Source organism: Sus scrofa, chromosome 6 (genome assembly GCF_054392235.1).
Source record: "Sus scrofa isolate SSC_HxYL_T2T_F1_AM1 chromosome 6, Sscrofa_HxYL_maternal_Yorkshire_Landrace_v2.0, whole genome shotgun sequence".
NCBI lineage: Eukaryota > Metazoa > Chordata > Mammalia > Artiodactyla > Suidae > Sus > Sus scrofa.
The window spans coordinates 56,072,079-56,099,974 of NC_139388.1; the positions used below are offsets into that span (position 1 = coordinate 56,072,079).

The following is a 27,896-nucleotide window of genomic DNA, read 5'->3' on the forward strand; positions in this document are numbered from 1 at the left end:
GAAGTGAGTGACAAGCATGAAAGAATCACACATGGACGGGAGGTGGGAGGTAGCTTTTCAGGCAGAGGGAAGAGTAAGTACAAAGGTCCAGAGGCAGCTGTGACTTTGGCATATTCCTGGGGCAACGAGAACAACAGTGAGGATGGAGCTGTGGAGGAAGAGGAGAGCAGGAGATAGATGACGTCAGGGAGGTAAGAGGACCTCCAGGGCTGCGGGAAGATGTTGGCCGTTTGTCACTGTATCCTCCATGAGCCCCACGGAGGCCACAGGTGTAAATCGCACATGAGTACAGCACCTGGCACACAGTAGGCACACAGAAATGATAGCAGCCCCTATGCATTTCCCAGGGCACACCTACTATGTAAGATCAATAATGGGTTCCAAGCGATGACTAAATTAGATGTGGGCCACTATCATGCTCTGATCACAGGTAATTTTGTTACTGATAGAAACAAAGCAAGGGAGGTCTCTCAGAAAACTAAATATTGAACTACCATAAGATCCAGCAGTCCCACTCCTGGGTATAAATGGACGAAACTTTCATTCGAAAAGATACATGCAGGAGTTCCTGTCATGGCGCAGCGGAAATGAATCCGACTAGGAGCCAGGAAGTTTCTGGTTCGATCCCTGGCTTCGCTCAGTGGGTTAAGGATCTGGCGTTGCCATGAGCTATGGTGTTGGTCGCAGATGTGGCTTGCATCTGGTTTTGCTCTGGCTGTGACTGTGGCTGTGGTGAAGGCTGGCAGCTGTAGCTCCAATTTGACCCCTAGCCTGGGAACCTCCATATGCTGTGGGTGCGGCCCCCCCCCCAAAAAAAAGAAAAAAAGAAAAAAAAAAAGATATGTGCACCTCTATGTTCATTGCAGTACTATTCACAGTAGCCAAGACGTGGAAACAACCTAAATGTCCATCAGCAGAGGAATGGATTAAGAAGATGTGGTACATATACACAATGGAATACTACTCAGCCATAAAAAGAACAACATAACACCATTTGCAGCAACATGGATGCAACTACAGATTCTCATACTAAGTGAAGTAAGTCAGAAGGAGAAAGAAAAGGTGTTCCCGTTGTACCTCAGTGGTAACAAACCCAACTAGGATCCATGAGGACATAGTTCAATCCCAGGCCTTGGCCTCCAGCGTTGCCATGAGCTATGGTGTAGCTGGCAGATGAGGCTCGGATCCTGCGTTGTTGTGGCTGTGGTGTAGATCAGAGGCTACAGCTCCAATTAGATCCCTAGCCTGGGAACTTCCATATGCTGCAGGTGTGGCCCTAAAAAAAGAGAGAGAGAGAGAGAAAAATACCGTGTGATATTGCTTATATGTGGAATCTAAAATATGGCATAGATGAACCTATCTACAGAACAGAGACTCACAATCATGGAGAACAGACTTGTGGTTGCCAAGAGGAAGGAGGCGGGTGTGGTATGGATTGGCAGCTTGGGGTTAGTAGATACAAACTATTGCATTTATTTATTTATTTATTTATTTATTGTCTTTTTATTGATGGCCGCACCCACGGCATATGGAGGCTCCCAGGCTAGGGGTCAAATGAGGGCCACAGCCACAGCAACAAGGGATCCGAGCCATGTCTGCAAGCTCCACCGCAGCTCATGGCAACGCCACCAGATCCTTAACCCACTAAGCGAGGCCAGGGATCAAACCCACATCCTCATGGATGCTAGTCGGGTTCCATAACTGCTGAGCCAGGACGGGAAATCCCTGGAGCTAGTTTTATTATGAGTGATTTCATGGTAAAGGCCCGGTGACCAGAATGGGGAGGGGTCAGGGCTCACAGTCAGGCTTTGTCTTTTCTTTCTGTCTCTCAGTTTCCTTCTCTCCTAGGTCTCCTCCTGCTTTTCTCTCTCATCTCTGTCTCTGTCTTTCTTTATGTATCTGGTGTGGAAACTAGGTCCTTGATTCGTCACTTAAGAGCTCTGTCATCTTGAGCAAGTTACTTCCACTTTCTTTCTTTCTTCCTTTCTTTCTTTTTTTGTGCTATTTTAGCGCCGCACCTGCAGCATATGGAGGTTCTCAGGCTAGAGCCACAGCTGCCAGCCTACAGCACAGCCACAGCAACGCCAGATCTGAACTGTGTCTGCGACCTGCACTACAGCTCATGGCAATGCTGGATCCTTAACCCACTGAAGCGAGGCCAGGGATCGAACCCGCATCCTCATGGATCCTAGCTGGGTTCGTTAACTGCTGAGCCACAAAGAGAACTCCTACTGCCCATTTCTGAGTCTCAGTTTCTTCATCTGCAAAACGGAGATGAAAATGCCTCTGCCACAGGTGTGTTACGAGGATCAAGTGAGAGAAATACATATAAAATGCCCAATATATGGTACCTATTAGTATTATTAACTAGTAGTAACTATTGGTGGGAATGTAAATTGGTGCAGCCACTATGGAGAACAATATGGAGGTCCCTTAAAAAACTAAAAATAAAGTTATCAGATGATCCAGCAAGCCCACTCCTGGGCATATATCCAGAGAAAACTCTAATTTTAAAAGAAACATGTGGAGATCCTGTTGTGGCTCAGGGAGTCAAGAATCGACAGAGTGTCCATGAGGATGTGGGTTCGATCCCTGGTCTTGCTCAGTGGGTTAAGGATCCGGCGTCGCCATGAGCCGTGGTGTAGGTCGCAGACATCATTATTTGTGGAGTAACCTTGGAGATAGGATTGGAAGAGCCTAGCTCAAAAATTGGGTGGGAGTATTTGAGGTTGAGAAAAGTGCTGGAACTAAGGTTAGCTGGAGAGCTCAGCAAAGGCCTGGAAGGCAGTGGAGAGGAGGCTGAGCTTTCTCTTGAGGGCACAGGGGAGCCATGGCAGGTTTCGAGCAGGCAAGGGACAGGGGCAGGTTCGTGCTTTAGCAGGAGCACTCTCACTGCCTGGCTGTCCTGGAGCAGTTGAAGGGTGGATAGAAGGGAGAGGGGGCACGACTAGGGGAGCAGAATGGGGAGAGAATGGTCCCGGAGCAGAGCAGGGGTTGGGGAAAGAGAGAGGAGAAGCCAGATTCTAAAACACCAGGAGGCGGGGTTCCGGTTGTGGCTCAAGGAAAGGACTAGTATCCATGAGGATGCGGGTAGGATCCCTGGCCTCCTTGCTCAGCGGGTTAAGGATCCGGCGTTGCCCTGAGCTGTGGTGTAGGTCGATCGACCCCTAGCCTGGGAATTTCCATATGCCGCAGGTGCAGCCCTAAAAAGAGAAAACCAAACAAAACACAGGAGGTAAATGCCTAGGGCGACCTGCCTGCCTTGATGCTGGTAAAGGTGCTTCAGGGCTCCCCCACCACCACTAGGGGGCAGCAAGGGGCTCCAGGTTTGAGCTTCTAAGCGGCTCCTCCCAGGGCGGGGAGATTTGCAGCTAGATTTGGAGGACCCGGGGGAGTGTGGAGCTGTCTGTGGGGCTCCAGCTGAGAGCCCCTCTGTTCTCCTGTCCCCCATCCTGGCCTCCTAGTCCCCTGCAGCCCCCACCCCACCAGCAAGAGATTATGTCAACACAGCCCCGCTGCTTCTGTCCAGAACAATATTTGCGCTCAGGATCTGGGACGGTTGCTATGGAGATGTGCTGGGGGGGTGGGGAAGGAGGGGGAGAGACGGGTCGGAGGAGCACCCCCCTCCAAGAAGAGGGCGAGGGGAGCCAGGCCTCATCTCTGCCTGATGGTGCCTTTGAGAGAGTTTATCCCACCCCATCTTTCTGCCTTCCCTGTCTCTGTCTCTGCACAATCTCTTCATCTCTGTCTCTGCTCCTGTCTCTGGATACCTGTCTCTGGGTCTATGTCGCTCAGATCTTGTCTCTCCGGGTCGCTTTCTCTGTCCTCTCGCCTTGCTGTCTTTGTGTCCCCATCTCTGTGTTTAGCCACGTCTCTACCTACCTTTCTCTGGGTCTCATGTCTCTTTGTCTCTCTCTTGGATCCTGTTTTTTTTCTTTCTTTCTTTTTTTTTTTTTGCTTTTTAAGGCCACTCCCATGGCCTAAGGAGGCTCCCAGGCTAGGGGTCCAGTCGGAGCTACAGCCGCCGGCCTCCACCACAGCCACAGCAAGTGGGATCCGAGCCGCATCTGGGAGCTACATCACAGCTCTTGGCAACGCCAGATCTTTGACCCACTGAATGAGGCCAGAGATAGTAACTGTAACCTCATGGTTCCTAGTCGGATTCATTTCTGCTGTGCCACAGTGGGAACTCCTGGATCCCATTTTGTGTGTGTAGGTCTCTCTAAGCCCCTGTCTCTGGATCTGTCTCTGGGTTCCTGTCTTTCTCTGGTTCATATCTGTGTGTGTGTGTGTGTGTGTGTGTGTGTGTGTGTGTGTGTGTAGCGCTGTCTCCTGGTGTTTCATTGGATCCTGTGTCCCTATGTCCCAGGCTCCTAGTCTCATCTACTTTCGCTCTAACTCTCTGTCTGTCTCTCTGCCTCTCTCTGGATGCCCATGCATCCAGATGTGTGTCTCTCAGTCTCTGTATTGCCATCTCTGACACTCTCTGGATCTCTTTCTCCATGTGTGTGTGTGTGTGTGTGTGTGTGTGTGTGTGTCTGTCTGTCTGTCTGTCTGTCTGTCTGTCTTTCAGGCCTTGTCGACACAGTCCCGAATCTCAGGGGGCCATCTCAGCCAAGCCTTTCTGGCCTCAGTCCCTGTGGGCCCCTCCTCTCCCCATCTCTCTCTGCCTCATTTCTCCTGCACCATCTGCCGGCACTCCAGGCCCCTGCCTGCTCCCTGCAGGCTCTTCTCAGCTGGGCAGCCCCATAGGGGGAGGCACAGGCCCCCTACTTCCTTCCCATTGCCGCATCCTGAGGTGGGGGGGGCACTGCCTGGTCATGGCTGGGGTGGAGGGAACAGCAGTCTGGAGATCTGGGGCCCCGGGGACATGAGAGAGGGAAGCAGCCAGAAGCCCTGAGAGGAGACAGGAAAAGAAGGACAAGGAAGAAGAAAGCTTCAAATCAGGCACAAAGAGACGGAGGAGGGTGGAGCGAGCAGGAGTGAGCAAGAGAAATGAGGTGGGGGTGGAAGGAAACCTGGAGGGAAGAGAGGAGAAAAGACAGTCCAGCCAACAAGAGAGGAAGACAAGCCAACAGAACGTGGGCTTGGAGAGAAGGAGAAAGGAGGGATTTGGACCAAAAGGAGAGAAGGTGGCATGGAGAGAGATGGATGACAGAGAGGCCAGAGGGCAAAGGGAGCGGGCCCAGCTTCTTCTCCGCCTGCCCTTTCCAGAAGCCCTGAGTGTGGGCACTGTAGGGTGGCGACTTCTGTGGCCCCGCTGCCCCCTCCCCAGACCCCAGGGGAACTATAAAAGCTCCCGGGGGGCCTGAGATGGGCAGGGGGCCAGTCAGAGACCCAGGTGGCCCCCTCCTGTCCTCCATGTGCACCCCTGGTTCTCTGTTCTGCCCTGTGTCCTCCTGGAAACAATGATGAGGGTACTGGGGGTGGGGTGGGGGTCTCTGAACCCCAGCGGGCTGCTCAGCTCCAGGCTCCAGCCTCGTTATCGCTTCCCAGGGCCCCACCTTTCGGGCTCTCTCGCCCTCCAGTCCACCCATCTCCATCCTCAACATCTCCATCTCTCGATTCATATCTGTTCTCTCTCTGTCTCTCTGTATTTCTACTTTCCTCTCTTTCTTTCTTTCTTTCTTTCTTTCTTTCTTTCTTTCTTTCTTTCTTTCTTTCTTTCTTTCTTTCTTTCCTTCTTTCTTTCTTTCTTCCTTCCTTCCTCCTTCCTTCCTTCCTTCCTTCCTTCCTTTCTTTCTTTCCTTCTTTTTTTGTCTTTTTAGGGCCACACCTGTGACATATGGAAGTTCTCAGGCTAGGGGTTGAATTGGAGCTACAGCTGCCAGCCTCCGCCACAGCCACAGCAACAGGGGATCCAAGCCGCCTCTGTGACTTGCACCACAGCTCACGGCAACGCCGGATCCTTAACCCACTCATTGAGGCCAGGGATCAAACCCGGATCCTCGTGGATACTAGTCAGGTTCTTAACCCACTGAGCCACACTGGGAACTCCCCTTTCAGTTTCTTTCTCTCTGTCCAGCTCTTGGCTCTCTTGGTTGCTCTCCTCTCTGCCTCTTCCTGTCTTTGTTTCTGCATCCTTAGTTTCTCTTCCTGTCTCTCTCACCATCTCAGTTTCTCTCCTCTGGCTCCCCCCCTTTCTGCCTCCCCCACCTTCCCATCTCTAGTGAGTGACCCCCAGACCCTCTTGGAGCCAAGGAGAGACTCCCTCCCAGCACCAGCCTCTTCCCAAGGTGCCTGGCCATCTCAGCCCCCTCTCCTCTCCACTCTGTGACCCGAGCCTTTCCCAGGACCCAGAGGGCGCCAGGAATGTAGGGCAGAGAGCAGAGAGGCAAGCTGGAGGTCAGGAAGCCAGGACCCCCCTCACACCCGCCCCACCCTCAGCCTGGTCTCCTTCCTTCCTCTCCTGCTGGATCTCATGCCACCTTTACGCCCTGCCCTTCTGGGGCCATCGGGCCTCAGTTTCTCCTCTGCGAAATGGGCAGACCTGCCTCTGTCCCATTTATCTTACAGCTCCCAGGGGAGTGTGTGCTCATGAGCATTACTGGTATGATTAATGAGCTGGAATTGGCAGTTTGCATTGATGGGGGAAGAGAGGACGGAGAGCCGGGCTCTAAGCCAGAGGGTCTCCATATTTCAGGGCAAAGGAAGAGACTGGAAATGGAGCGTGTGAGGAGGTGTGTGATTCAGTGGAGATTGGAACAAGGAGATGGCGTGAGGCTGTGGGTTTGTGTGTGCTTGTGGGATGCTGGTGTGTGAGCCTGGGCACAACTGTGTGTCTGTGTGTGACTGTATGTGACTTGTGAGTGCAGGTTGTAATGGAGTGTTGTGTGTCTGGGTAACCTTAGCACTGGGTGGGACTGAGGGTGACAGGTGTGACCAAATGACACTGGGAATATGTGAGAGTGTGTGCCTTAGGGACCTCTGGGAACATGTATTGTTGGGATGTGCCTGTGGGCTCTGAAGAGGATTATGTGACCTGTGTGAGGTGATGTATGATCGTGTAAACGGGTGTGTAGTTGTGTAACATTGTGTGTGATCCTCAGACCACGTCGTTAAAGGGTGGTGAGGAACCCTATAACTGTGGGCCTTTATTTCATCAACAATCATTCTCTGAACCTCTGCTCTATGCCCAAACCTGTGCTGAGTGACGCTGGGTGACCAAGATGCCCTGTCCTCATGCAACACACAGACCAGTGGAGGGGGAGATGGTGTTTGTGATGTGACCTACCTATGGTGTGAACATGTGTGATTGACACAATAGGATGCCGGGACTGTGTGAGTGGCTTTGTCACTGTGGGTAACCATCAACCTGGGAGCGACGGTGCATTGTAGGACTGCGAATGGACGGGAGGAAGTGAGGAACCGTGTGTGAGCCCTCTCTGTGGCTCAGCGTGTGGGACGGTGTGTGACGGTGTGTGTGTGACGGCGCCTCCGCGTGCGGGAGCTGGGATAATGCGAGAGGCTGTGCACTCTGGGGGGTGGGGGGGATGTGCTCAGGGCGATGACTCTGTGACTGCCCCCCCGCGAGACCCTGAGAGGCTGTGAAACTCACAAGCGCCGAGCACCCAGTCCCGGGCTTCTGCCCAGAGCTCCCCCTCCCGTTCTCCGGCCCGCCCTGGCCCCGCCCCCTCCCACCACCCCAGGCTGTCACCTCTTCCAGAGCCCTGGCGAGGAAGTGGAGGCAGCGGAGGCGGCAGCAGAGGCAGCAGAGTCAGAAGCAAGGGGTCCAGAGGAGGGCTTGGGACAGGTGAGGGCGCCCCTCATTCCGGGCCATTTCCCCTGCCCCAAGTCCCCCTCATGTCTTGAGCCCCTCTTTCTCCATTTCTTAGCCTGTGCCTTTGTCTCTCTCTGAGCCCACAGGCTGTCGCTTGGTATCTCTGTCTCCGTGTCTCCCTGTTTAGCCTCTAGACAGCTCCGTATCTCTGTCCCTTTCCCCTATTCTGTGTCTCTCTCCGTGTCTCTATCTCCTCTTTGCCTCCTAGCCCACATTTTTTGTCTCCATCTTTCTCTGCCCTTTGGTCTCTGTCTCTTGCTGTGTGTCTCATTTTGTCTGTCTCTGTGTCTCTAGTCTCTGTATGTCTGTCTCATGCATCTGTCACTCTTTCTGGGGCTCCATCTGAGATCCTCCCTGCTTCCCCCTTTCCCTGCATGGTACCCCGTGTAGGGTGTTGGGTGTCAGACCGATTTCCAGGCATCTGGGCTCCTGCAGACCTAAACCCCGGTCTGACGCCTCTCTAGTCCCAAAGGAGAGGGTTGCCCCGTCGACCCTGGGTTTTATCCACGGTGGGGAAAGTTCGATAAGGTCTGGTTCCTATCAGAGATTTGAACGTCCTTTGGACGGGAGAGTGGGAACTCCAAGAGTCATTTTAAGCTCTATTTCTTCTTCTCCAAGGCAGTATCCAGGTTCCCTGGAGTCACCAGGTCTAGACTCCGGGTGACACTGGCGCTTCCGCCCAGCCCAGCTCTAAGGCAACCGCACCCTCAGCAAACATCCCCCTTCCACCTTCGTGGCCCTGGCAACGGCCAGGGGCGGGCCGGGGAGTCTCCACCCACTCCTCACGGCTACCTCCTCCCCCCCACCCCGCCCCCAAATCCTACTCGTGGTGGCGGGGGGCTGCCTCCGAATCCGAGTATGTGAATCCCTGAGGGGGTTGGCGCTGGGGCTGGGGCCGAGGGCAGAGGCTCCTGACTTGGTCCTCGGACCCCCTAGACCGGGCCGCCCCTGCGTGACCGGAGTCTTCGTCCCCCATGCCCCGCCACCCTCACGATGCGGAACTGTCCACCCCGGCGGCTGCTGCTGCTGCTCTTGCTGTGCGGGCCGCTGCTCCGGAGGGCGGAGGTGAGAACCGGAGGAGCCCAGGAGTTCAAGGCTCGGAGGGATGTCTGGGGACGGCCTTAAATCTTACCCCACTCGCAAGTCCCCCACGGTCCCCCACAGCAACTTGCCTGGCGGTTTCTAGGCACCACTCAAGACTTAGAAGAGGTTTCTATGCTACCCGAGACTCCTGAGCAAAACAGGACGGCCCCTCCAAGTCCCTCTAGGGTGTTTCTGGCCGTAAAATAACCGGCTGCCCGGGAGCAGGGGGCGGGGCGGGGTGCTCCTCTCTTCTCTCCTTTTGTAGGCAGGCTCGGAGGGGCAGACGGCGGGAGAGCTGTACCAGCGCTGGGAACGGTACCGCAGGGAGTGCCAGGAGACACTGCAGGCTGCAGATCCCCTACCAGGTGTGACAGGGCTGGAGGACTAGGGGCAAGGGAAGGTCTGGGGCTGAGCGGGGTGGGCCTGAGGAGAGCCCGGGACTAACGTGCGTGCGGGGCGCCAAAGACCAGTCTAGGGTAGATGTGGGCTGCGTGGGAGGGGCCTGAGAAGAAGCTTGAAAGCGGAAGGGTCTTGGGCGGGGCCCACACTAGGTGGGTGGGACCAAAAGTGGGACCGCGAAGGGGGCGGAGTTTGGGGTGGAACCGAGGAAGGGCTTCCCAGAGTGGAAAGCATCTGCGGTGAGAACTTGCTTGGTGGGAGGAGCCCAGAGTAGGGCTGGGAAGATGGGCGGAGCCTTGGGGTCTGGTGGGAGGAGCTTTGACCGAGCAGAGACCAGACCACTTCAGGTGGGCACCGCTAGGGCAGGGCTTGTGGGTGGAAGGAGAAGCAATGGGCACAAGGTACAGTAGGTCCACCGGATCTCTGCGCCCCACGCCTACCCCAGGTCTCGCCTGTAACGGGTCCTTCGATATGTACGTCTGCTGGGACTACACTGCACCCAACGCCACTGCCCGCGCGTCCTGCCCCTGGTACCTGCCCTGGCACCGCCACGGTGAGCTGCCGCCTGGACCCCAGGCCCTCCTCTGACACAAACAGCTACCTCCTAACCCTGACAGCTCTCCTGCTCCTCTTGCTCTGGCGGGGTTTCTCCTTCTGTCCGTCCACACCCCCCCCTGGATCACCACATAATGCCCCCTTCTCTGGCTCTGTATCTCTGAGAACCACCGGGGTCTTCTCTCATTTTCGTGAGTCTGTCTCTGCCCATCGTGGTCTTCCTTGCCTAACTAGCTGCATGACCTAGGGTAGTTCATTTAATTTCTTTATGTCTCAGTTTCCTCATTTGTAAAATGACATTTGATAGTACCAAGTTCATAGGCTTGTTATAAATATTAATTAATACGTGTAAAATGCTACGTAAGGTTTTATCATCATCATCCTCACTTTGGCTGTCTCTGTCTGCCTTTGCTTCACAGTTTGTCTTTCCGTCTCCATCTCTGTCTTCTCTTTCTCTGTGTTTCTGATCCCCTCCCTTGTTTCCCCACAGTGGCTTCAGGCTTTGTCCTCCGCCATTGTGGCAGTGACGGCCAGTGGGGACCTTGGCGAGACCATTCTCAGTGTGAGGACCCAGAGAAGAATGGGGCTTTTCAGGTAAGAAGAGATGAGGGATGGGAGTTCCGGCTGTGGTGCAAGGGGATCGGCGGCGTCTTGGGAGCGCTGGGTCGCAGGTTCGATCCCCGGCACAGTGGGTTAAGGATCTGGTGTTGCAGCTTACATTGCGACTGCAGCTCGGATCTGATCCCTGGCCCGGGAACTCCATACGCCACGGGGCAGCCAAAAAAAGAGGCGAAGGATTCAGGGTAGGATTTCCAGGCAAGAAGACAGTAGCCTCAGACAGAGCATAAAGTCCCTTGTACTGTTCAGAACTCTGGGTCCCTGGAGATAGAAACTCAACTACTTGCTTGAAGGAGCAAGAAAAAGGAAAGTATTGGCTTTTGTGATCGAAAAGTATAAGGCTACAGCTTTAGGCACATCTGGACCTAGGTGCTAAAATGAAGGGTCTGGGAGTGTCTCTTACCATATTTGTGCCTCTCCCCCCCCCCCCATGATGGTCCCCTCTCTTCTATGGGGTGGAAAAGGGGGTCCTCATTTGTACTAGGCTCACATTCCACCAACCAAGCAATACTGTGGGAAAACTGCACTTGATTCTCAATAGCTCCAACTTATTGTCCCGGGACTGACTGTCGTTGTCCTGGTTTGGGTCATATACCTGCCCTGGACTAATCACTGTGCATGTGTGTGGGTTTTTTTTTTTTTTAAGGTTTTAATTTTTTCTATTATAGTTGATTTACAATGTTCTGTCAGTTTCTGCTGTTCAACAAAGTGAGCCAGTCATACATATATATTTCTTATTAAAAAATTTTATTGGGGTAGAGTTGATTTTGTGTATGTGTGTTTGCGTGTGTGTGTGTGTGTGTGTGTCTTTTGTATTTTTAGGGCCGAATCCGCAGCATATAGAGGCTCCCAGGCTAGGGGTACAGTCGGAGATACAGCTGCCAGCCTATGCCACAGCCACAGCTATGCCAGATCCGAGCCGCGTCTGTGACCTACACCACAGCTCACGGCAATGCCAGGTCCTTAACTCATTGAGGGAGACCAGGGATCAAACCCGAAACCTCATGGTTCCTAGTCGGATTCCTTAACCACTGCGCCACAATGGGAACTCCCCATGTGTGTGTGTTTTGATTGGCTGATCACGTGCCCTGCCTTGGAGATGAGGGGTGGCGTTCTCCACTCAAACAAGGGTAGGTGGATCCCCAAGAGAAAATTGGGATTTGGGATAGGAAGAAAGAGCTGATATCTATTTCTTTCTTTTTTTTTTATTTTTTTGGTCTCACCCATGGAATACTTCCGGGCCAGGAATCAAAACCCAGCCACCGCAGTGATAACACCAGATTCTTAACCACTAGGCCACCAGGGAGCTCCCAAGAGCAAATATCTTTCCAGCTCCTTTGTGCCCCCAGGGGAAGACCTGAGCTCTATTCCCGTGTCCTCCCCCCAACCCCAGGACCAAAGGCTGATCTTGGAGCGACTGCAGGTTGTGTACACAGTGGGCTACTCCCTGTCCCTTGCCACGCTGCTGCTCGCCTTGCTCATCTTAAGTTTCTTCAGGTGGGACCCCCCCCCCCAGCCCTGAGTGGAGGCAGCAGAGCTGCAGATGGGCTGTCAGGCTCCACAGGCAGCCAGCCTCCAATGGTGGTTCTGTGGGAAGGGCCGGGAGGTGGTTTAAGGGGCTCTATGTGGCCAAGGACAGGTCTCCAGGGGTCCCCAGACGACCTCCCCCATCCCCCAGGCGGCTGCGCTGCACTCGCAACTACATCCACATCAACCTGTTCACATCTTTCATGCTGCGGGCAGCAGCCATCCTCACCCGAGACCGGCTGCTTCCTCCCCCCGGCCCCTACTCTGGGGATGGGGCCCCTGTCCTGTGGAACCAGGTGAGTGTCGTCTCTCTCCTCCTCAGAGTGGGGTTCTGCCTCCTCTCAATCCATGTACTACCTCCTACTCTATCAGCAGATCCCGTCTCCTGGCCTTTGCAAGGCAACAGGAGAGGGACCGTCCCAACTTGATCTCCTCCATCACTGAACTCTCCCACCTCGTCATCTCTCTCTCCATCTTTTTTTAAAAAATTAGAGTTGATTTACAATGTTCAGTCAACGTCTGCTGGACAGCAAAGTGACCCAGTTATACATACATATACATTCTTTTTCTCGCATTCATAGTCTATCACAAGTGATTAGATATAATTAATTCCCTGTGCTATAAACAGCAAGATCTCATTGCCTATCCACTCCAAATGCGATGGTCTGCATCTAGTAACCCCAAACACCCAGTCCATCCCACTCCCTCCCCCTTGGCAACCACAAGTCTGTTCTCTATGTCCATGAGTTTGTTTCTATTCTGCAGAACGGTTCATTTGTGCCATACATTAGATTCCAGACACAAGCGATATCATGTGGTATTTGTCTTTCTCTTTCTGACTTTCTTCACTTAGTATGAGAATCTCTAGTTCCATCCATGTTGCTGCAAATGGCATGATTTTTTTTTTTTAAATGGCTGAGTGGTATTCTACACATCATTTCTGCGGTTGGAATTTTCCATTCCCTTTCTTTCGGTATCTCACCCATCATTTGGACTTTCTCACCAGTGAGAGAGACCCTTGCCAGAGGAGGAGAGATGATAGGATGGGAGAAACTAACTGGTGAGGGGATTTCGTAGATGTCAATTTGTTCCTGGGAGACAAGGTGGGAGAAACTAAAATCTAAGGGCAGAGGCAAGAAAAACTATCTATTGGGTAGCAAGTTAGGCTATACCAATTGTTAAAAATCCAACGGGTGAGAAAGTCCCTATGCTGGTAGATCAGAGAAAACTTTTGAGAGGTGGAGCAGTTGAGTTTATTTCTTAGAAGGAGAGGGGGTGGGAGAGGCCCTAATGGGGAGATCTAGGGGGAACTCTGACAGCAAGATGTAAAAGTAAGATGCCAATTGTGTTTTTGTTTTGGGCCTTTTTAGGGCTGCACCTGCCAGCCTATTGAGGTTCCCAGGCTAGGGGTCGAATCGGAGCTGCAGCAGCTGGCATACACCACAGCCACAGCAACGCCAAATCCCGAGCGGTGTCTGCGACCTACACCACAGCTCACAGCAATGCCAGATCTTTAACCCACTGAGTGAGGCCAGGGATCGAACCCACATCCTCATGATTACTAGTCGGGTTCGTTACCGCTGAGCCACGATGGGAACTCCAGATACCAATTGTTAAAAAGAGGTTAGAGTGAGCGAGTTCACACAAGGAAAGGGGATGGGGGAGAGAAACCAACTCTGTATCATCCTTTGGTGACAGGGAGTGGGAGGAGGGTATTTGACGTCAAGTGACGACAGGAGATGGGGGTGGAGGGGGTCCTGACTGCCCCCTCCCCTTGCCTGGCCACCCTCTAGGCTCTAGCTGCCTGCCGCACGGCCCAGATCGTGACCCAGTACTGCGTGGGCGCCAACTACACGTGGCTGCTGGTGGAGGGGATCTACCTTCATAGCCTCCTGGTGCTCGTGGGAGGCTCGGAGGAGGGCCACTTCCGCTGCTACATGCTCCTCGGCTGGGGTGAGCCCCAACCCTGCCCCCTGCCCAGTCCGGCGCGCCTCCCCTCGCCCAGCCTCCCTGCTGCTCTCCCCCGGGGGTTCTCCTCCCCTCTCTAGGCTTCTGCCTCCCCTTCCCGGCGGGGATTCCGCGGGTCTTGGGCCTGGCTGGGGGGCCGTGCGCGCGCTCTGACAGCTGCGGCGGGGTGGGGGGCGGGGGTTGGGGTCTGCACAGGGGCCCCCGCGCTTTTCGTCATTCCTTGGGTGATCGTCAGGTACCTGTACGAGGACACGCAGTGAGTCGTGGGGCCTGGGGCGGGGCTTGGGAGGTGGGCGGAGCTTTGAGGGACGTGGGCGGGGCGTGATGGAAATTTGGGGCGGTTCTAATTGCCCCTAGGGCCCTGGGTGGGGTCTAAAGGAAGGATGTCGCTTAGAAAGTTGTGTTCGAGAAGTACGGTCCGGGGAGGGACGGGGACTGGGCCTAAATCATAGCAGGCGGGGCTTTAAGGAAATGTGGGTGTGGTTTTAAGGAAGGTGGGCGGGGCCTGGGGAGCTTGATCCCTTGAGCCTATGACTTTCTGTCTTAGCTCTACTCCCCCTCCTCCAGGTGCTGGGAGCGGAATGATATCAAGGCCATTTGGTGGATCATAAGAACCCCTATCCTCCTAACCATCTTGGTACGGACGGCCCCACCTCCTCCAGGCTGGTCTCAGGGATTTCCCACCCTGGGAAGCAGGGAGCTATGCTTTGTTTTCCAAGACAGTATGGGGCTGGTTGAGTCTTTCTCTCCCCACAGATTAATTTTCTCATCTTCATCCGCATCCTTGGCATCCTCCTGTCAAAGCTGAGGACTCGACAGATGCGCTGCCCAGATTACCGGCTGAGGTAAAGGAGGGCGGTGGGGATGGAGGGGAAAGTGGTTGTGTGCAAGATGGGGACCTGGGGCTGTGGGACCACTGCTACCCTCTACCCCCAGGCTGGCTCGCTCCACGCTGACACTGGTGCCTCTGCTGGGCGTCCACGAGGTGGTGTTTGCTCCTGTGACTGAGGAACAGGCCCGGGGTGCCCTGCGCTTGGCCAAGCTCGCCTTTGAGATCTTCCTCAGCTCTTTCCAGGTGCCTAAGCGGGGTGCAGGCTCTACACCCTTTGACATGGGGTCCTCCTACCCAGAGGGGCAGAGGGCTACAATCACCCTGGCGCAGGAGCCGCTGCAGCCACAGAATGGGGCATGAAGATGGGATTTTGTTTATTTATTCTACACAAAGTACTGAGCTAGCTACATTCCAGGCTGGGGAAGTGGCAGGGAGAAGAAGGAGACCAGGCAGCTCCAGAGGTGGTGCCTCCTGGTTCAGATCAAGGGCTTCGGGCCAAATTTAGGTTCTAGCACATTCCAGCTCTGTGGCCTTCACCTCGGGGCAGGAGCAAGGGTGAGGCAGGTGAAGTGCCTCAAGTGCAAAAGGGAAGGAGATGCTTGTTCAACCTTGCACTTGCTTGCCCTATTCTAGTCCCCACCCTGATTTACCTTGTTGGGCCTCAGTTTTCTCATCTCTAAAGTGGGGACAATACTAGTCTCTCTCCATAAGGCCGCTCATTCAAAAAATTCAGGAAAAATTTATTGAACACTTACTATGTATGAAGTCTTCTAGGCTTACTGCAGTAAAACGGCCAAGAACCAAGTAGTCCCTACCCTCTACTGGGAGAGGTAAATGCTAAAGATGCTACTATGTAAGTAAAATATACAGAATATCAGATGGTGAGATGTGCCTAGAGGAGGGGGGGGGGAGTTCCGCTGTGGCAAAAGGGGATCTGCAGCGTCTCTGCAGCGCTGGGACATGGGTTTGGTCCCTGGCCACACACATTGGTTTAAGGATTCTGCATTGCTGCAGTTTCAGTGTAGGTCGCCACTGCCGCTGGGATCTGATCCTTGGCCTAGGAATTCCATATGCCACATGGCGGCCAGAAAAGAAAATAAATCAATAAATAAAAGAAAACTGAAGTGAGGAGCAGGCAAAGAAGGATGAAGTTACAGACAGGGTTAGGGAAGGCCTCTCTGAAAAGACACTGGAGCGGAGACCCAAAGAAGAGGAGGGAACAAGGCAAGAAGGTATTTGGGGAAATGTTCCAGGAAGAGAAACACCAAGTGCAAGATCCCTGGGGCAGAAGATGGTACCTGTCACCTGTCATGATGGAGAAAGGCCAGCACGCCTGATGCAGGACAGTCAGCAAGAGCAAGGTGGGGGTAGGACAGAGGTGAGGTACCTGGGCAGGTCCTTGGACCAATTGAAGACTTAAGCTCTCTCTCTGAATGAATTTTTTTTTTTTTTTTGGTCTTTTTAGGGCTGCACCTGAGGCATATGGAAGTTCCCAGGCTAGGGGTCAAATTGGAGATGTAGCTGCTGGCCTACACCGCAGCTCACAGCAACGCCAGATCCTTAACCCACGGAGTGAGGCCAGGGATGGAACACACATCTTCATGGATACTAGTTGGGTTCATCACCTCTGAGCCACAGTGGGAACTCCTTTCCCTCCGAATGAGGTGGGAGCCAAGGAGCAGAGGGACATAATCAGACTTAAACCGGACTGTGAAAAGTGATAATAAGTAACATCTTAATAATTACACAGGAAATAATTGTTTCATATTAACGTGTGGATTACTTAATTATAAATCTATTTTATATTTATTTAAATTTATATGTAAAATATGTAAAATTTAAATAAATATAAAAACAACTTTTTATTAAAGTTTATTAATAATATATATTATGTAGAAAGTTATTATGAGAAACAGAAAAAGGCTTAACTATTGTCCCATGCACCAGAGCGTCTTACATATTAATAATACCTCACTTCTCACAACCACCACTGTATTATTCCTCCATTTTCCAGATGAAGAAACTGAGGCACAGGGGTTAAGCAGCTTGCCCAAGTGGGGAAGCGGTTATTACATCCAAGCAGCCTACTTTTGGGGTCACCTGTTCTTAGCCTCCATCCCCAAGTGCTTAGAAAATTGACCAGGGCCAAGGGCGGAGTCGGGAGCCAGGGAGAAAGTGTCGGCAATAGCCTAAGACCAGAGTGGCAGCAGACGAGGTGGTCTGGGGCCTAGAAAGGGTCCGAAGTCATTAAGAGGTGTTTATAACCCCGCCCCCAGCCCCGATTTAACCCTGCGCCTCGTCTGGCAGGGCTTCCTGGTCAGCGTCCTCTACTGCTTCATCAACAAGGAGGTAGGGAGAGCCTCGGCCCGCCGCCCGCGCCCTCTGGCGGTCGCGCATGGAACGGCGCGCCCGGCGCCGCCTCTGAGCGCAGTCCCGTTGCAGGTGCAGTCTGAGATCCGCCGGGGCTGGCACCGCTGCCGCCTGCGCCACAGCCTCGACGAGGAGCCGCGCCAGCCCCGGGAGCGCGCCTTCCAGACCCTGCGCTTGGGCTCCGGCCACGGCCAGGTCCCCGCGGGCCGCTCTCCGTGCTCAAGGACCCTTCCAGGTCCCGGGGATGAGGCCAGCCATATCTTGGAAAGTTACTGTTAGGCGGCAGGATTCTTGTGTCTATTCAGTTAGCACGTATTTATTGAGCGCCTGCTGTGTACCAGGCCTGGTGAAAAGGGCGCTGGGGAAACGGGTGGTGATGGGGTGAAAGGAAACAGAAGACAAGGTCTCTGTTGTTTTAGGATCACAACTGAGTGGCAGGAACAGACCTGAGGCCGACTCATCAAGCTATATATACACGGTGGAAGAGCTTATCAAGAATCCTTAGAAGGGGGCCTAGGGTGGTCTTGGGGCATCTCTGAGGAGGTTACATTTAGGCCATGCCTGAAAGAGGTGCGAGACAGCTTTGGGAAGACTTGGCGACAAGATTCTAGGCAGAAGGAAGAGCATCTGCAAGGGCTCTGGGCAGCCAAGAACTTGGCTGTGTCTGAGGAACAGAAAGGTGACCTGGGTGGCTCCGGCGCGGGGAGGAGTCAGAGCCAAGGGATGGGGAAAGAGAAGTGGGTGGGGCTAAAGAGTTGGGATTTTTATTCCAGATGTGCTGAAGATTCTCAGGAACATCTAATGGGAGCGGGCTGGTGTTTTAAAACAGGTCCTGGTGGGAGAACAGACTATTAGGGGCAAGGGTGGTGGCTGGGAGCCCAGTGAGGAGGCTGATGCAGGTGGGAGGTGATGGTGGCCAGAGCAGGGTGGCAGTCACCTTGGGTGTGAAAAATGGCTTGATTATGGAACTATTTCAAAGGCCAGACTGGAAGCCTTTGTCAGTGGATCGCATGAGGAAAGGGTAACAAGGAGAGAAGTCAGTCTTGGTTTGGGATTAAGAGGAAAGAGATGGGGAGATCAGGCGCAGGGAGGGGAGAACCGAGGATGCTCTTCGGACATGGTAAGCTGGGAAGGGTCTGGAGCTTGCGGGCAGATTAGAGATAGAAATGCCAGTGGCACTGGGGTCCGGAGCACAGGCTTCTGAGTGTAGACAGAATCACGGGCAACTAAAGGGCAGGCTTCGGAGCAGAAATTACATCCACAGAGGCCAGGACCATCGCGAGCTGGAGCGTGTGGACACACATCTGCACCCTTCTGGGTGGCCCCTGGCAATGGGAGTTAGGGAGGCGCCTAGACCACCTGCATATATAACAAACCCCTCCCCTACACAGACGCGCACTTGGATTCAGTTTGCACCTGGGGACTGTCCATTGTTTTCCATGGGGTCCCCTGTTCCAGGGACAGACCCGGCCCATAGCCGCTGAGCTCAGAGTCCTTTCAGGCGTGTGGCTCTGCTGGGCCCCTCTCGTGGGTTCTGGGAAGGTGGGGGCCCTTGTAAATAAAGCATGAGACACAGATGTGCTTTCTGTGGGGGAGGGAGAACCTCCTTGGCCAGGCCATCAAGATGATGGAGGTGGCCATGTGCCTGTGGTGGCCTTGCGCCCTCTGGAGAGCAGTGCCGCTCTTCAGCCACGCGTTGCCGAGATCATGGGTGCCGAGCAGCCACTGTCCTCCCCGCCTAAGGGAAGCCCCCCAGGAATGTCCGTGTGAACTCCTGATATTTAAACCACGTGCAATGTGTATAATTAAAAGTGTGTGTGTGCCAAACGTTTTCTGACAGCTGCTTCTCTGCGAAAGGTGAGGTTGGGATAAGAAACGAAGCTGCGGGAACCAGCCTGGTTCAAATCTTAGTTTGGCTACTAATTAGCTGTGTGATGTGGAGAAAATTCCCAATTTCTCTGTGCCTCAGTTTCACTTCTGGAAAACAGGAACCTACATCCTAGGGTTGCCTGGGATTCCAGAGTTACTCCCAGGACACAGTGCCTGGGGAAGGGAGCCAGCACTCGTGGCCAGAGCCCCTCGTGCTTTTCCTGCTAGCTCAACCTCTGCTTTCTCTTTTTGTTCCCTTTTGGCTGCACCAGCGGCATATGAAGTTCCTGGGCCAGGGATCGACTCGGATCCAGCGCGACGACAGTGGATCTTTACCCCACGGTGCTGGGCCAAGGATCAAACCTGCATCCCTGCTGCCACAGCGACACCGACAATCCCATTGCACCACAGCGGGAACTCCGCGACCTCTGCTTTCATGTTCCCTCAATGAGGGTAAAGGGGGTTAGAAACCACTGGGGCAGTGGGGCAGCTAAGGCGGTGAGGAAATTCAGACTGATGCTAAGTAGGGTGTTCTCAGCTGGAATCTTTGCTGTCAGCCTGCAAGGCAGGGAACTATTCCTATTTCCTGGGGCCATGAGGCAGGGATTCAAACCCAGGACTGTGACTCCAGGGCTTGTGTTCTTCCAGCTCCTGCACAAGACTCCAATCCCCGGGGGGAAGTTTCTGCCTCGGCACCACCGGCCACTTTACAGATTGGGATGTTATGACTCCATTGTGTGACGACTGTCAAGACTGCTCACGAGGCCTGGCTCCCTGGGTTTGAACTTGGCTCCACTGTTTCCTGAGTAATCCTGGGCAAATCGCTTACCCTCTCTGGGCCTCAGTTGTCTCATCTGTAAAACGGGATGGCTCTACCCCTCACATGGCTGTTCCAATTAGATGTGAACCACTCAGTAGACATGTACCTTGAGAACCTGACAGCCACAGCCCTGGGTGCGTCAGGCTCTCCCTCTTCTGCTGCAGGGTCCTCAGCTCTGTCGCTAATGGGCTCATGGGGTAACTCAGGCTGTGCCTTCCACAGCTCAGTGTGTCAGGCATTTGTTTGATCCCTTGATCTGCACTTGGCTGGCGCTTGGCCCCATCTGGAGACAGAGACGAACACGGGGTGGGGGTGGGAGAGCATGATGTGTGCACATCAGAGCAAGACAGGGATTTTATTTAATCCCCCCACAATAGGCACGGCCCCCTTTCCCACCTCTACCTCCCTACATCTGCCAGAGAATTTCTCTCAAGGGTAATTAAGCTGCAGTTTGAGGGCAGCAGAGTTCAGGGGTTTGGCCACAGTCTCAGGAGCAGGGTGGGTCTCCATCACAGCATCACCACTCTGGCTGGACAGCCCTGGCCAGGTGCCATCACCTCTCCGAGCCTCAGTCCCAGCCTCTGGAGCTGGAGGTGACAAACCACAGTGCCTGCTCAGAGCCCGGAGCCCTCACAGCTCAGCAGGTGTCAGCCTGGGGTACTGACCGCTTTAACCATGCAGCTCCCCTCCTGTCAGGCGGGCAGGCTGGGGCTCTTCTGGGCACAGCGGTGTCTACAACATTGCAGCACAGAGCTGGGCACAGAGGAGACACTTGGGGGATCGTTTGACTAAAGAAATGAAGAAAAACAAAAAAGACTGAAAGAAACTTAAGAGTGAAACCAACTTACTGAAAGAGAAGTAGGGAGAAGGGAGACAGAGAAAACGATGAGTAGCTGGAAGAAATTAAGCAGAAAAGACAGCAAAATCTCTCTCTGCTCAACCCATTCCCCTCACGGATGGGGCAAGTCAGGCCTCTTCACGGTTCAGGGAGGACCCCTCCCCAGGGCTCAGCCTCATGGCCAGCTGCCCCCTCCCCGGCTCAGCCCCACTTTTTAGGCCCCAGGAACAGACAGATGCCTCTAGAAAAAACGCAGGACTTTATTATTCCCATCACGAAGGGCAGGTCTTCACGAAGGAGGGAGCAGGAGGGCGGGCGGGCGCCTACTTGCCGGCGATGAGCGGGTTCCGCAGGACCACGATGACCGAGTCCCCGCGCAGGAACATCTTGGAGATGTAGCGGTCCTTGTTGACGGGCTTGGACTTCTTCTTGCCCTTGCCGCTCTTGGGGACCTCAGTCCACATCTCCTTCACGTTCTCCAGCACCATGTTGCAGTGCCTGGCGGGGAGGGAGCATCGGGAGTGAGCGGGACCCTGACCGCCCCTCCTCCAGCAGCGCAGGCCCGGGACCAGGCTGGCCGGCTTCCAAGGCCTCCTCTGTGAGTCCCTCGGCCCTCTGTGCCTCAGTTTCCTCCTCTCTAAAACAGGGATGCTCACAAGGAGATCCTGCTGAATAGCACTGAGAACTTTGTCTAGATACTCATGTTGCAACAGAAGAAAGGGTGGGGGAAAAAATGTAATTGTGATGTATACATGTAAGGATAACCTGACCCCCTTTCTGTACAGTGGGAAAATAAAAAAAATTATTAAAAAAAAAAAATAAGGAGTGCCCGTCGTAGCGCAGTGGTTAACGAATCTGACTAGGAACCATGAGGTTGCGGGTTTGGTCCCTGCCCTTGCTCAGTGGGTCAACGATCCGGCGTTGCCGTGAGCTGTGGTGTAGGTTGCAGACGCGGCTCGGATCCCGCGTTGCTGTGGCTCTGGCATAGGCCGGTGGCTACAGCTCCGATTGGACCCCTAGCCTGGGAATCTCCATATGCCACGGAAGCGGCCCAAGAAATAGCAAAAAAGACCATAAATAAATAAATAAATAAATAAATAAAAAATAAAATAAAATGGAAGAATATGCAAATAAATAAATAAATAAATAAATAAATAAAACAGGGATGCTCAGAGTTCCTGCTGTGGTGCAACGGGGTCAGGGGCATCTCTGCAGTGTCCTGCAGGACACAGGTCTGATTCCTGACCCGGCATAGCGGGTCAAAGGATCTGCTGGCGCAGCAGCAGCACCGACCTCGCAACTGCAGAACTGTGGCTCAGATCAGATCCCTGGCACTGGCCGCAGGGAGGGAAGAAGGGAGGGAGGGAGAAAAGACAGGAAAGGAGAGGAGAGCAAGAGGGAGATGTTCACAGAGCCCACCTCCTCGGGCTGTTGTGAAGAATAAATGAATCGATACGGTATTCCCATCAAGCACTCAGAACAGGGCCAGGCACAGGATAAATGGTTTTGCTTGTGCTTTTTAACTCTGAGCACTTCTGAAGGCATCAGCAAAGGAACAGCTTCTCTTTGGAGAACCAGCAGTCCCTGGTGGCCTGACGGGGTACGTGATGCCTCTGCTCCAGTTCTGCTCTGTCCCTGTCCTCAGGGTGCCGGGGGCGGGGTGGGCGGGACACGTGATTCAGCTCACTCAACAGAGAGACAGACACTCTAGTGACTGACGGGGGAAGAACACTCAGCAGGTAAACAAGACACCTGAAATCTACTGGCAGGTGGTGTCAGTGCTATGAAGAAAAATTCAAGCAAAGTAAAGGGACAGGAGGTTACAGGGAGGTATCATCCCGCCTGAGAAAGGAGACCCCTGAGGAAGCCCCGTCCTCGCTGTGGCGTGACCTTGAGCACATAGCATTGGGCGGGAAAAGCAAGGAAGGGAACAGTATGCACAGAAAGCCATCTTCTGAAACAACGAAAACACTTTCTGTAGGAAGACGGGAGTAGGAAAAGCAAATACTCCACCAGGTGTCCAATACAGAATCCTTTTTCAGAAAGGATTTCTTTCTTCTTTCTTTCTTCTTTTTTAGGGTCACACCCATGGCACATGGAAGTTCCCAGGCTAGAGGTCTAATCGGAGCTGTAGCTGCCAGCCTACGCCACATCCACAGCAACGCCTCTGCAACCCACACCACAGCTCACAAGATCCTTAACCCACCAAGCAAGGCCAGGGATCAAACCTGCATCGTCATGGATGCTAGTCAGATTTGTTAACCACTGAGCCACCAGGGGAACTCCCAATATAGAACCCTTGAAAGCCACCTAGAGCCTGGTGACCGTGGGTGACCTAGACAAACTGGGGAGAAATTGGATGGAAACTTTTTTTTTTTTGTCTTTTTGCCATTTCTTGGGCCGCTCCCACGGCATATGGACGTTCCCAGGCTAGGGGTTGAATCGGAGTTGTAGCCACCAGCCTACACCAGAGCCACAGCAACGCAGGATCCGAGCCACGTCTGCGACCTACACCACAGCTCACGGCAACGCCGGATCCTTAACCCACTGAGCAAGGGCAGGGATCGAACCCGCAACCTCACGGTTCTTAGTCGGATTCGTTAACCACTGCGGCACGACGGGAACTTCCTGGAAACTTTTTTTTTATTTTGTCTTTTTAGGGCCACACCTGAGGCATATGGAGATTCCCAGGCTAGGGGTCGAATCAGAGCTGTAGCCGCTGGGCTATGCCACAGCCACAGATCTGAGCCACGTCTGCGACCTACATCACAGCTCAGGGCAACGCCGGATCCCCGACCCACTGAGCAAGGCCAGGAATTGAACCCGCATCCTCGTGGATACTAGACAGATTCCTTTCCACTGCGCCACAACAGTAACTCCACTACTAGGCCTCTTTAAGACTTTCCAAGTTTTTTTTGTTTGTTTGTTTGTTTGTGTTTTTTTGTCTTTTTGCCATTTCTTGGGCCGCTCCCGCGGCATATGGAGGTTCCCAGGCTAGGGGTCCAATCGGAGCTGTAGCCGCCAGCCTATGCCAGAGCCACAGCAACACAGGATCCGAGCCGCGTCTGCAACCTACACACAGCTCACGGCAATGCCGGATCGTAAACCCACTGAGCAAGGGCAGGGACCGAACCGGCAACGTCATGGTTCCTAGTCAGACTCGTTAACCACTGCGCTACAACGGGAACTCCTCCAAGTTTTTTGTGTGTGTGTGTCTTTTTGTCTTTTCTAGAGTCGCACCTGCGGTATATGGAGGTTCCCAGGCTAGGGGTCTAATCGGAGCTGCAGCTTCCAGCCCACACCACAGCCATAGCAACGCCAGATCCAGGCCGCATCTGCGACCTACACCACAGCTCACGGCAATGCTGGATCCTTAACCCACTGAGCAAGGCCAGGGATCAAATCCGCAACCTCATGGTTCCTAGTCGGACTCATTAACCACTGCGCTGCGACAGGAACTCCAAGACTTTCTAAGCATTAACTCATCAATCCTCACAGCATCTCACCCCCAGGAGGCACACATTGGAGTTCCTTCCAGCTTCCAGAGCAGGAAACTGAGAAGAGCGGGATGAAGCCACTCACCCAAGGTCAGACAGTTTGGAAGAGGCAGAGCCTGAGTTCGAATCCAGGTCTATCTGCCTCCTTGGGCTCGGCACTTCCTATCGTTCTCGTTCTCACTTTACTCAAGAGTAAATTGAGGCTCAGAGTGAAAGCTTTGTTCTTGGTCCCACAGTAGCCATTGGCAAAAGCAATCCAGAGGTAAGCTTCACCCCCCTGCCGAGAGGAAAGCACTTCCCTGATGCTGAGGACTGCCAATGGTTTTTTGCTGTTGTTGTTATTTTGGTTTTTTTGTCTTTTTCGGGCAGCATCTGTGGCATATGAAAGTTCCAGACTAGGGGTTGAATCGGAGCTGTAACCACTGGCCTACACCACAGCCGCAGCAACCCCAGATCCAAGCCACTTCTGTGACCTACATCACAGCTCATGGCAATGCCGGATCCTTTAACCCACTGAGCAAGGCCAGGGATCGAACCTGCGCCCTCATGAATGCTAGTAGGGATCATTTACCGCTGAGCCACAAAGGGAACTCCTGCCGATCATATGTTTACTGAGCCTTTGCCACATGTTAGGTACTGAGTTAAGTGCTCTTCCTACAGAAAATCATTTGACCCTTACGACTGTTCTGAGGGGTATTATTCTATGCATAGTATTTTGCAGATAAGGAAACTGAGGCCCAGAGAGGAAAAATCACTTGCTGCTCCCCATGGCTGAAACATGCAGACCCTAGGTTGCACCTTCGTTTTATCCCCATCTGTCCACCTAGAAGGCCTCCTGCATGACCCACCGAGGACAGCAGCACTCCCTCTCCACACTCCAAACTCTCAGCTGGCTCTACTCTTCTGCACAGACTTTGCCATCACTTGTCTTCCTGACACATTATGTGTTTGCTGTAGACTCCCCTGAGTACAGGAGGCATGTATGATTCAGTCACCATGGCATCTCTGGAGCCTAAGACAGTACCCCACAAGGGCAGAGGCCACTGTGCACGAACTGAGAAAACTGATGAGGAAGACCGTGTGCCGGGGGCGCTACTCCTAAGGACTGACTGTGCTTCACATATATTAAGTGACTGAATCTTTGCAACCATCAAGATTACGGCCATTGTAGGGAAGAGATATATGGTCCCTTGCTGAATGTCACACGGCTGCTAAGAGGCAGAGCCAGGACATCATTCCAGGACTGGCCCCCAAGTCCATGGCTGAACTTTACAGCTGGAGGAACAACAGAGACCGTCACAACAGGCACTCTTTTTTTTAAGCCCACACCGGAAGCATATGGAGGTTCCCAGGCTAGGGTTCAAATCGGAGCTACCGCTGCCGGCCTACACCACAACCACAGACATGGGATCTGAGCCACACCTGCGACCTACACCACAGCTCACTGCAATGCCGGATCCTTAACCCACTGAGGAAGGCCAAGGATCGAACCTGTGTCCTCATGGATACTGGTTGGGTTCGTTAACCACTGAGACATGACAGGAACCCCACCTTCAGACGCTTATGCCCCAGGCTTCTAAGAAACCTAGAATCCAGGCTCCTCAGACTAGAGCTGGGACTGCTTCTCCAGGCCAGGACAGACCACCTCCCCAGACCCAGGTGCTCACCTGTCAAAGGCCTTCACGCGGCCCAGGAGCTTCTTGTTGTTGCGGCAGTTGATGAGCACTTGGGTGTTGTTCTTGACCGACTGTGTGAGCACGGACAGCGGCCCCGTGTTAAACTCCTCCTCCTCCCGCTTCTGCAGCTCCTCTGGCGTCATCTCACTCTTGGGCTTGTTGAGGAGGCTCCTGAGTGGGCAAGTATGGAACTCATAGGTGACAGGGCCTGGAGCCAGAGCCTGGGTGGTCATGCCCTCTCGCTCACTGTCTCCCCAACACACCCACCCTCCGGCTCAGTCCTCTCTCTTAGCATCACCACACAGCTGCCTAATAGACAGTTCCAAGCTTGCACGTCCTAGGCTGAACACCAGGCCCCGCGGTACCCCCAAACTTAATCTACCTACAGCTGCCTTCGTCTCCATCCATGGCAACTCCATCTTGCTATGTCTTTGAGCAAAACCTCTAACGTCAACTTGACTCTTCTTACTCTCACATCCTACATTCAATCTGCTGGCAAATCCCATCATCCCTGCCTCTCAAATATATCGGAATCTGACCACTTCTCACCATGGCTTAACCTCCATCGACTCTCTCCTAGAGCCGTAATGGTCTCCCTACCTCCACCCATGCTCTCCAAGTTTGCTCTTCACAGAGCAGTCTCTGGTTGGTGCCAAGGTCCAAGTCATATCATCTCACTCTGCGAAACTCTCTTGAGGCTCCTATCTCAATGTAGAAAGTAAAAACCCTTTATCCGCTGCCTTCTCTCACTCCGTTCCATCCAGAGGGGTGTCTTGGAAGATTTTCAGCAACTTTCTTCTTAGGCTTCTGCATTTGCTTTTCCCCCTTTACCTGGATACGTCCCTAAATATCTTTGTGCGCTCACTTTCTCCAGCTTTCTGCTCCAGTTGCTCCCTTCTTCATGTGTCCTGTCTCTCAAAACTGGCATTCCACATTGTTTTACCCTGCTCTACTGTTTCTTCATTCATAGCCCCGGTCACCTAACACACCATATATTTTACCTTTACATTTATTGCCTGGCTCAACCCAACCCATAAAATGCAAAATGGAATTTTTTCCCTTGGGGGAGTGGGGTAATTCACTAACATATTCTGTGTCTAAAGAAGCCTGACATATGAACACTCAATAAATAATTGTTGCATGAATACGTAAGTAAAATCCTTCCGATAACTCGAGACCCATGATAACGACGAATAAGGTCAAAAGGCTAACCGTCTCCAGCTCAAATTACCCTGATAAGATCCTCACTTCAAATCGTTCTTCCCCACATGTCCGTACTCCCCTCTCCCAGGTTCCATTTTCGTACATCGCTTCCCCTTAACATTCGCTTCAGTAAGACTAATTATTTGGGAAAGCCCAGCCCGTTATCTGATAAAGCTGCTCCTGCTCCTAAAGTCAGGATCCGAAAAAGGCCCCACATCTGTTCTCAAACTCATCGGTAACGTACGCCACTTTACCCCGAAAATGTTTGCTTCCGCCCCAGGCTCTGCCCACCCCCTTCCACCGGCAAGTGGCCAGATTTACACCCTCAACCCACTCCTGCCACCTAAGCCTAGCCCGGCCTCACATGGCGGTGGCAGTAGTTGTCGCGACCGCGCACTCCAGTCACCACCGTCTCCGCGTTGCTTCTTCGCCCTCTGAAAGGAGCGAGAAGGGCGGGACTTCCGCTTCCTGAGGCCCACTTCCGTGGGCGCTTGCGCAAACACAGCTAGTGGGTGGGGCGTGGCCTGTTGCCATAGCGATCTCTGCTCGCCACAGGCGGCTGTAGGGTAAAACTCTTACGTACTACTTTGAGGCCATTCAGGACTGTACCGGGCAGATATTGACGATGGAGAGGAAGAGAAAGCAGGACTTATTCAAACCATTTCGTTGTAGAACCGCACAGGTTGAAGGAGGGAAAGGACAAGCCATTTCCAAATGCCCGCCGGCCCTGCCTTCGGGGGCGCGGCATCCACGAAGCCAATCGGCTCCTCGCTTCAGGGATGGATACCTCCTCTTCTACTTAGGGGACCGTCCGTTTATGTGTTTGTTAATCCTTTGGACTTGGAATAACCAATCCTTTGC

The 27,896-nt window shown here is 53.3% G+C and overlaps 2 protein-coding genes across 12 annotated transcripts; one reads left to right on the forward strand and one right to left on the reverse strand.

Moving 5' to 3' along the window:
* The first annotated feature begins 7,675 nt into the window (after positions 1-7,675).
* On the forward strand, positions 7,676-21,478 carry GIPR (gastric inhibitory polypeptide receptor). 10 transcript variants are annotated; one of them, XR_014806373.1, is made up of 14 exons: positions 7,676-7,753; positions 8,717-8,845; positions 9,129-9,228; positions 9,708-9,815; positions 10,308-10,411; positions 11,829-11,932; positions 12,114-12,258; positions 13,756-13,915; positions 14,166-14,186; positions 14,498-14,567; positions 14,687-14,775; positions 14,867-15,005; positions 17,039-17,111; positions 17,205-18,959. XR_014806373.1 is itself a non-coding variant. In XM_021094580.2 (14 exons), the coding sequence occupies exons 2-14, from the start codon at positions 8,774-8,776 to the stop codon at positions 17,213-17,215; spliced, it is 1,236 nt and encodes a 411-aa protein (XP_020950239.1). In that variant the 5' UTR covers positions 7,676-7,753; positions 8,717-8,773; the 3' UTR covers positions 17,216-18,959. The 10 variants fall into 10 exon arrangements, 5 of the variants coding, with proteins under 5 accessions (XP_020950239.1, XP_020950238.1, XP_084817327.1 ...); XR_014806372.1 differs by having other exon boundaries at positions 17,070-17,111; XM_021094580.2 differs by having other exon boundaries at positions 14,126-14,186.
* On the reverse strand, positions 20,900-27,475 carry SNRPD2 (small nuclear ribonucleoprotein D2 polypeptide). 2 transcript variants are annotated; one of them, NM_001243653.2, is made up of 3 exons: positions 27,400-27,475; positions 25,824-26,003; positions 20,900-21,157 (listed from the first exon to the last, which is right to left on the reverse strand). In NM_001243653.2, coding segments are annotated over exons 1-3 (357 nt in total). In that variant the 5' UTR covers positions 27,402-27,475; the 3' UTR covers positions 20,900-20,982. The 2 variants fall into 2 exon arrangements, with proteins under 2 accessions (NP_001230582.1, XP_020949067.1); XM_021093408.2 differs by lacking the exon at positions 27,400-27,475 and adding an exon at positions 26,433-26,515 and having other exon boundaries at positions 20,902-21,157.
* Positions 27,476-27,896: the final 421 nt, after the last annotated feature.

What these genes read in the sequence shown, in the direction of transcription:
- SNRPD2 (XM_021093408.2), bottom strand. Translation starts at nt 26,500, where the DNA reads ATGACTTGGACCTTGGCACCAACCAGAGACTGCTCTGTGAAGAGCAAA. An exon ending in CTTGGAGAGCATGGGTGGAG is followed by an intron (nt 26,004 to 26,432) that starts GTAGGGAGACCA and finishes TTGCCCACTCAG; the next exon opens with GAGCCTCCTCAACAAGCCCA. An exon ending in CGCGTGAAGGCCTTTGACAG is followed by an intron (nt 21,158 to 25,823) that starts GTGAGCACCTGG and finishes CCTCCCCGCCAG; the next exon opens with GCACTGCAACATGGTGCTGG.
- GIPR (XM_021094578.2), top strand. Translation starts at nt 8,774, where the DNA reads ATGCGGAACTGTCCACCCCGGCGGCTGCTGCTGCTGCTCTTGCTGTGC. An exon ending in CTACATGCTCCTCGGCTGGG is followed by an intron (nt 13,916 to 14,125) that starts GTGAGCCCCAAC and finishes GGGTCTGCACAG; the next exon opens with GGGCCCCCGCGCTTTTCGTC. An exon ending in TGCCCAGATTACCGGCTGAG is followed by an intron (nt 14,776 to 14,866) that starts GTAAAGGAGGGC and finishes CTCTACCCCCAG; the next exon opens with GCTGGCTCGCTCCACGCTGA.